The sequence below is a fragment of the Malus sylvestris genome, chromosome 17 (assembly GCF_916048215.2).
Source record: "Malus sylvestris chromosome 17, drMalSylv7.2, whole genome shotgun sequence".
NCBI lineage: Eukaryota > Viridiplantae > Streptophyta > Magnoliopsida > Rosales > Rosaceae > Malus > Malus sylvestris.
In genome coordinates this window covers 10,422,570-10,431,432 of record NC_062276.1, presented here as the reverse complement: position 1 = coordinate 10,431,432, position 8,863 = coordinate 10,422,570, and the positions used below count along the sequence as shown (strand labels likewise).

Sequence of the window (8,863 nt, the reverse complement as noted above, 5' to 3'; positions counted from 1 at the left end):
TCAGTAAGGCAAATCAATATGCAAGGTTGAAAAAAAAAAATAAAAAAAAAAGCAACTACCTTGGGGTTGGGGGGCAGAAGACTTTTTAGGTCGACCACCAAAAAATGTGTCCACAATGGTATCGACCGAGACCCCGAAAAAACGTTGGGTGTAACTGTCCCACCAATCACCGAAGGTGTCGGTGCAAAGGGTTTCTGGAGTGGCCGGTCGAAGGCGAAATTTCTGGCACCGTTCCTGGAACTCCTTCTTGGCGTCTGCGCACTCCTTCTCTGAGGAGCCAGGTTCGCGTCCGCGACTTAGGACGGACCGAGAGGAGAGAAGGGGGACTGGGCTACCTTGGAGGTAGCCAAGCTGCCGAGCAAGGAAGTTGGGATGATACACTTCCCACCCCGCTCGTTTTCCATCGCAACCGAGGGGGAGGTCGCGAGCAAGCACGAACGACCCCCAGGACTGACGAAGGTCGGCGTCTTCATCTGCGCTCCACGCCGATATAGGTAGCCTGACCGAGGAAGGATATGCCCGACGACGACATATCAGGAACTCATCGTTGGAGAGATCGTCGAGGGCGAAAAAGAATTTAAATATTTCTTCGGCTCGGTGAGGGGGTCTTGGTCGAGAGGCCAGCTGAGGTCCAAGCGCCTCTGTGGGTGAGAAATCGACGATTGCTGGCCGAAGGGAGGTGAAGTACACTTGGAGCCAGAGTTGGAAGACCCAGAGAGGACCATTCTGGTATGGGTCAATTTTGTGCAGGGTTGCCTCGGCCAGGCAACGGAAAAGTTGGGCGAGAATGTTGGAACTCAGTGCCAGGACGTGTCCACTAGCCAGGGCTTCGGCTACCGGCATGTTCTCGACCAAACACTTGTTTGACTTGGTACAACAAATGTATTTGTTGTACCAATAGAAGAGGAAGGCTTCATGCTCTCCCTCTCGCATGTCCTCTTCTCCTCGGCCGGCGAAGTGAAGATAGAGGGTGTTGTAATTACAGAAGTTCTTGTGGAGCTTCTGAATGTCTTCCTTCGACGGGATGTGACCGTCACGGTTCAGGGTCTCGAAGGCTCGACGGTCGAAAAGCATCTTCAGGTCGATATTCGACGGGTGCCCAGAAAGTGTCGCATCGACAAGGATCCCGGTTGCCGAAGTCCCCAGAATGGCAGTGATATCCAGGATGGTGGGGCCAATGGGACCCAGAGGAAGAACCATTGTGTTGGTGGCCGAGCACCAGAAGCACAGAGCGGCTAGGAGAAGCTCCTTGTCGAGGACGACTTCCATGGACAAAATGAGGATGGCGTCGTAGATGCCGAGGGCCTTCCATTGCTCGCCAAAGAGTCGTTCCATTCAAACAACCCAGGCTGCCCAGGTTGTGGTCGTCGAGGGCCAGGAGCCTTGGGGTTTCGCTGCCTCCTATCTTGACCATTCAAACCCTTGGAACAAGGGTGACAAGCAATGTTCCTGAAGAAGTTCGGTGATAGTTGATGGTACGGTTGCTTTGAAGAGAGGGCCTAAGATTTGGTGAATGGTGCTCATGTCACTTTCAAACCGTATAGTCTTGATCGAGCTCCGATCAAGAATCTTCTGATGCTGGTCACATTCCTTGGAAAGCTTGGAGATGAAGGATGCCATTGTAAGAAGGAAGCACGGTGTAAAAGGGTTTTCTGGGTAGGGAGATTTGAAGACGAAGACTTGAAAAAGAAAGGTACTGGAAAATAAGAGCGAGAGTTTTTCAGAAAGTTTTGGGAGCGTAAAGTGCGAATGAGAGATTTTCAGTATTTATAGGCTTTTGGCAAGAAGGGTAATTGTTTGAAATTCAAAACAAAGGGGCAAAATCGACCGAAAGAATCGCTGATCATGATGAACATTTGGGAAATGCAGTTGAGAAGACCGAAGGTTTCAGATGTTGGGGGCGCACGATTGCGTGTGACGGCGAAATTAATGGCGGAAGACGTTTCGACGCCTGCACGATGACAAGTGGGCTCACGAACTGAGAAAGTGGCTCGCGGATTGAGATAGTGGTCATAATGTCGACGGTTCAGGCAGCCGCACGCCTTGGACGTCATCATTGGGGTTGGCCGTATTAAAGGACGCCACGTGGCAAGTTTGGTTAGCAGGATCAATATCGTGCAATCGTGTTCAATAAATGCGCCTTGGAACTTGGGCATTAGGGTTCTGAGTGACAGATTCGCTTCTTCAAGGCTGAAACTCGGCCAAAGAATTCAGGCCGAAGACCTCAGAAGCGAGGGGGCAATGTTTGGGCCCAAAATAACAGTTTGGGCCGAGTGTAGGGTCATTCTCGGCCCTGGAGGCCTTACGGCAAGAATACCACGGATCGTTCAGTATGTGGGCCTCCAAACCTAGGTCGGCTAGGTCATAACGCAAGAGGTCGAATCCTAGTGCAATAGGGACTCTCGACGAGATCAATAATCTAGAAAGCGAATCCGGCTCAGTTAAGGACTAGATTCGTAGTCCTAGCGGAGATAGGACTGATCGAGGGGATGTTAATCCGGAGAAGGAGACCTAGTCCGAATAGGATTGGAACTCGGGCTCGATGTGCTGCTACTATAAATACAAGCCATTCAGCAACTGTGGAAGCCCCCACAAAATCAATACAAAATTGCCCTGTGCAAACTCTCACAACTTGTGATTTTTCTTCTTCCTTTTTCGCTGACACATCTTCCGTTGGCATCAACAGCACTGTGGAAGCAACCGGTGATATCTTAAGTCGGCATAGATAGCTCTGTCACCGTAGAGTCAGTCGGTCTCGCAGTATCTTCCGTTGGCATCAACAGCACTGCGGCGAAAAAGATTGATTACCTATCCAAGTCTCGGTCGAGAAGGGTTTCTAAATCCTTATTGGTCGAGGTCATCTCATCAGCCTTCTCGGCGAATTGAGGTGTTACAGTTATTACATTCGGCACATTGAAAGCCGAATTTGATATTGAACTTCGTAAGAATAGTAACCTTGTCTTCAGGTTCGAGAGCCCAAGAGGCCGAGACGTGTTCCTTTCTCGGCCGCAATCGCAAGACGCAGAAGTCAGTAGCGCGACCCAACGCAACATCAACAAATTTACTCCTCGGCCGAGCTCGGCCGACGAGTTGGCACGCCCCGCATTCACCGAATGACGTAGTTAGCTCATTAATTACTCGGCCTGCGCGCCACGTAGGTTTTGTAGTTTCTAGGGTCAACAGCCACGTAGGCTTGGTAGTTTTTAGGACCAACAACACCATAATCATAATATTACAACAATAAAGAGTGTGATGTTGTTAGTACCTGTTTACTTTCGCATTATATTCATATATGCTTACTTTTCTTCATATTAAATGAAATACTCCTATTGGGTTTATGAAGGAATCATGATGAGGATAATTCTAAGAACATTTTTACATTGTCGATTTCAAGGTTGGTTAATGTCATTTTAAAGTAACTTGACACATTCATTCCTCCTTTCTTTTTTATTTATAATTAACAAGAAGTTAGTTGGTCTTTTTTAATTAAAAAAAAGACGTGTTTGATAAAATATAAGATTACAACTAAGAGGGAAAAACTTAGCTCATGTCATAAAGGATTAGGCGAGTCTGATTGTACAGACCCCATTCATAGCAATTGAAAAGAACCAGGCCAGGCCAGACCCCAATAGAACCCCCTGTCCCCCTAAATACGTGAACCAAGAAAATCCAATGAGTCGGAAGCTGAAAAAGATTACTAGGAGTTAGTTGGTCCCCTAGTATCTCTTTTGTCATTTGTATATTCATTTTTGCCTTCCCATTTTTTGTTATTTAAGATAAATAATGAAATTTTGTAACTTTAAATAAATATTAAATGTCGATTTTCATTTCGAAAGTATAACAAAATTTCTGCAAGAATTCAAAATAAGGGCAGCACCTTTGCCTTCGGGGCAGCCTCTATATCAAGGGTAATTCCAAATTCCAATTGAGTAGAGGACTTCAATCAAGTTGAGAATTAAAGAAGTAAATTACCCCGGGGAATCTGCTCCCGGGTCGTCGCTCTTTCTTGGCAAATACTAAAGAGATTTTTTTAACAAACAGAACTTTCATTGAACTCTTCATCTCATCTTATAGCTGTCCTTTTGACGAGTCAATTGGGTCAAGGCCGAACTTAGTAAGCACCCCTCGGCTTTTCAGAAAGGGGAGTCAGTGGACAAATACAAACTGAAAACGACGGATCGGTCGACGACCACGACGAGTTCAAATTTGGGCTAATTAAGGTCAAGGTCTTCTGTGGGTGTCGGATTAGAGAATTTATGAGAGGGAATAGGACCAAAAGGTTAGGATGAGAAACTAGGGAGAGAGAGGTACTTCCATTTTTATTCCTGGATTCGGACGAACATGTAATTTGGTTGCTGAATCCAGAATTTCTCCTGATTAAGGGTGGCTTTATCTTTCATGAACGCCGAAAATAATTTTCGAACAGTTGGAAATTGCTTACGAATAACTAATGCGTCTGCTGTCAGGAAATTCTTTAATTGTAAGGTCATTGATTGTCGCCTTACTTTTCTAAGTTCCTCTAGAAATTAGAAAGTGAGTGTGAATGCATAAGTCGTATTAGTCCATGACCATGATCATATTGACCTTCATCATCAATTAGTGTCGAAATCAGAATTGAGTCATTGCTGTTTTTGGCCTCAACTTCATATATATTTGTTTGTATATTGTATTTGACTTCTATAAACAGCTAAAGTAAAATAAACTACAACATCCTCGTCATACTTCTTCTATTTTCTTCTATCATATTTTTCTTCATTTTTTCTCTTCTTGTATGAAATACGTTAGTTGAAAAGCCTTAAACAGCTTCAACATTACTCCACACAGTATCGTGCATCCACTAATTCAATATAATACATCTCGGTACATACATTTCGATATTGACATTTAGGTACATTAGTTCAATATAATACATTTCGGTACATATGTTTTGGTTCTTTATAATATATTTCGGTACAAATAAGTTAATTTTACATATTTCGGTATGTCATATGTGTCCCTAATTAACCCTTTCTTTTAATATTTTCTCATTTATGTTCATTTATAATTAAAGAACTAATAATTAAAATTTTAATGTGGAGACATTAAATAAAAAAAATAACAAAAATAGAATATAAATTTTAATAGAAGTACAATTCAAGGGCTTAAATTGAATATATAATCTAGCACTAGGTTTTTTTTTTTTTTTTAATTTTAACATTTGTGCCACTGATGTTCTTTCATAAGCATATAAAGTGGAGATATTAGGACTAATCGTGTGATGGACTCATGTTTTACAAGCACTTTTGATGACAAATTTTTATTTTCCCTTATAAAAGGTTTGTGTGGAAGATGTATTCATGAACTTACCCAATTCATGGGCATGAGAAAACCAGTTGAGTGACTGAAATGTGAGATGTAACAACTAGCTTTCTATATATCGGATAAGTTTTATAAAATGAAAGGTTTTCAATAGAAAACGAAGTGAAAACTGCGTTTAGACACTCATACACCACATGAATTATTGCTCATATATTGACAGGTGAAGTCCTTCCTACAAAAATCCATAGTACCATCCCCATCCCATCCTTTGCTCTGAATTTGTAGACTCCGGGTTGAATATGGTTGTTGGAGTTTGAATGAAATTTCAACTCAAATGTAGGGTATTGTTGGAAATTTGAGTAGTTTGAGTAGAAATTTCTTTGTCCCACATTGGTCATTCCTAAAAGATTTTATCACTTTATAAGATTTTGTCCTTTATAGAAAATAGAGTAATAGGTTTGGAGAATAAAATTGGGCTCACCCTTAGAGGTAAGCTTTGGGGTGCACTAATTAATTGGTAATTAATATATATATATATATATATATATATATATATATATATATATAATTATCAAAAGATGGGCATTGGGCTGGGGCTCTAATAATTAAATTATTTAATTAATTATTTTAGGATTTAATTAATTATTTTTAATTAATTTCAAATTTAATTAATTAATTATTTTTTACCAATAGACTCATCCTTTTAGATGAAGTCTGAATAATTCAGAAAGAACATAAAGCAAAGCACCTCTCTGGAGAAGATGTCTCCCAACAGACACATCCCATTCTCATACCTGTTGCGAACAAACATCCTTCTATTATATATACATCCATCTGCATGACATTTAGGATACAGAAAATCAATATTCTTCTTCTACAATCACAAACATCATTTCTGAGGGAACCACACAGAAATTCGCCAGAAGTTAAGTTTTTCAGTGCTGGAATTCTAACTTGATCTTTGAATCCTGGTGAAGCAGACGTCCGTAGAACTACAAGCACTGAGTAGGGACGAAATTTTTGTTTCAAGGACATTGCGGTACGCAAGCCTCGATCTTCAATTTTTCTGTTTAAATTTATTTCGTTGTTCATACTCTGTTCAATAATTTTTATATTCGCATTTATAGTTTATTAGCATATATATAATTAAATCACAGATTGTTGACATATATCCAACAATGGTTGCCAAATTTATTTCTCTCGCTCACTTTCCGTCCCCCAACCGGCATACCAGATTTCCACCGAGGCCAAGTGCACTGCAGCTTCGGCCAAAGTAAGGGTATTTTACATATCCTGTTAGCCTCACATTCTATCCATGTGTTACTGTGTTTGTATATATTTGCAAGGATTCATGAATGAGATTTGGATCTGGTGACTATCTTTTGGTTTTGTGTCTTTAGTGAAGAAATATGGACGTGGTGTGCTTCTAGTTGCAGGTTTGGTACTTTTGTGCTTCGATGTCTTGTTCGTTTTCACCATTCGGTCGTTTTCTGTAGTGTTGCTGCTTCAGTAACTGCTGACAAACTTTCATGGCGATGACAATGGCAGACACTGCATTCTGTTGGTGAAGATTAGGGATTTGGGTTTTCATTTTAATTTATTTAATTGGGCTGAACTTTTATGTATCTATTTTCCTCCTAATGTATTTGGATTATTTTACTTTCCTTTGTGTTGTTTGTAACCTTTTATCGAATTAATGAAATTAACTTTTCAGAACAAAAAAAATGCAGAAGTTACTGTCTCAAATTTACGATAGAGCCAATTTCCATATCATGACGCAATCAATAACCTCTTGACCAAAATAAAATAAAATAAAAACATGTGACCCACAGGCACCAGGAAGTATCTTCACCGGATCCTTTTTTTGGGGATTCTGGAAATCTTGTGATCGTGATCATTGTACATCGTACGGTCAGTTTTCGTTAGATGCTATTTATATTTAATTTTAAATTTCAAATGATTTCTAATCGTACGATATACGATGAATGATCATGAGATCTCTAAAAAAGGATCGGCGAGGATCCTTTTCCGCCTATGGTGCTCTCATTTCTCATCAGAAACGCACTTGGCTCACCAGGGACTCCCAAGAGGCCTATAAATATCGAAGAGCCTTCTCACTCTTCACCAAATTTTCACACACAAGATAATAGTACACACCCCTATCCTTCTAGACCCATCAATCTCTCAAAGCCGGCCGAAGACCTTCAAAGACCTTCGGTTCATCTTCGTCGCAGTTAATCAAGAACCAGGATCATGAAGGTATGTTTGAAATTTGAGGTCCATGCAAGAACATGCATTGGAAAAAGAAAAGGCAAATTATTTGATTCAAATTTTGTATTCTATGCTAATTGATCGCTCTTTTTGGCTTGCAGCAAAAGGTCGTGATCAAGTTGTCTGTGCCCGATGAAAGGACCAGAGCCAAAGCTATGAAAACTGCAGTTGGGGTAGCTGGTAATTTACTTGTTAACCGTGTTCCTACAATAATTTTAATCAAATACCGGAAATTAACTCTAATCCCAATTAAGCAGCTTTAGTTACAAATTATTACTAATTAAAGTTTAATAATGCAGGTGTGAACTCAGCAAGTTATCAGCATGACAAGGAACAAATAGAGGTAATGGGGGAAGGGGTTGATGTAGTTGTGCTCACAACTTCGCTTAGAAAAAGCTTGAAGTATGCTGAGGTGGTGAGTGTGATCCCTGAGGAGGAGAAAAAGAAAGAGGAAAAGGAGGGGAAGAGCAACGAGCTTGAACTGCCACGGAATCCCACGAGTTGCCCTCCATGGGTGTTGGCTTATCCTACGGATCACGAACCTGCTAGTATATGCACCATTCTGTGATTAATAACTAATTGTATGTACTAGCTTCTCCACACTCGTTTTCGCCTTATCCATCGTAGTATTATTATGAGAGAAAAAAAAAACAGTAATAGTAATTCTTACCTTTTAGTTTCATTTTCCGCACCATCATTTAGAGATCAAATGAATTGTAATTACAATTGAAATATTGCCTGAATGGTATTTCTTTCCTGTATTTTCATAATATGTTTAGTTTTCTGTTAAGGTCATAATGTTATAAGGAAATTGGTATTTTCCAATATTCTTCAATTATTCGGCAGTGTCTTTTGCCCAAAATTCTTGTAGTTTCTGTTGCCCGGAAAACTAGTTTCTTTTCTGCTATGAGTACCCGCCCACAGCTCGTAAAAGAAACTAGTGATGATAAAAGTTGCGAACTCAAATTTAACATTATCTCAAACTCAAACCCCTATATCAATTTGCACGACTTAAAACCCCAAATGATCAACCCGAAGAGAGAAAGAAAAGGAAAGTTTCAGTCACAACCATCTAAAACTGCAAACATTTGATTCATGTGCATCGGAGAGAAATACTAAGCATTGGAGATTGCCTTTTTTTCCATGGTAGAGAACATTCATTAAACGCAGTCTAAATGGTAGAAAATTAGAAATACAGCTTACGCGCCCTAGAATGGAGTAATACATATAGAAAGAATATGTCACTTACGCAAACAAAGCATGAGTAATAATTGTTCACTACTAACTTACAAAG

The 8,863-nt window shown here is 40.3% G+C and overlaps 1 protein-coding gene across 1 annotated transcript; it reads left to right on the top strand.

Annotated features, from left to right (window-relative positions):
* The first annotated feature begins 7,391 nt into the window (after nt 1–7,391).
* Nucleotides 7,392–8,407, top strand: LOC126612026 (heavy metal-associated isoprenylated plant protein 16-like). Its single transcript, XM_050280321.1, has 3 exons — nt 7,392–7,557; nt 7,671–7,749; nt 7,869–8,407. The coding sequence occupies exons 1-3, from the start codon at nt 7,552–7,554 to the stop codon at nt 8,135–8,137; spliced, it is 354 nt and encodes a 117-aa protein (XP_050136278.1). The 5' UTR covers nt 7,392–7,551; the 3' UTR covers nt 8,138–8,407.
* Nucleotides 8,408–8,863: the final 456 nt, after the last annotated feature.

What these genes read in the sequence shown, in the direction of transcription:
- LOC126612026 (XM_050280321.1), top strand. An exon ending in AACTGCAGTTGGGGTAGCTG is followed by an intron (nt 7,750 to 7,868) that starts GTAATTTACTTG and finishes TTAATAATGCAG; the next exon opens with GTGTGAACTCAGCAAGTTAT.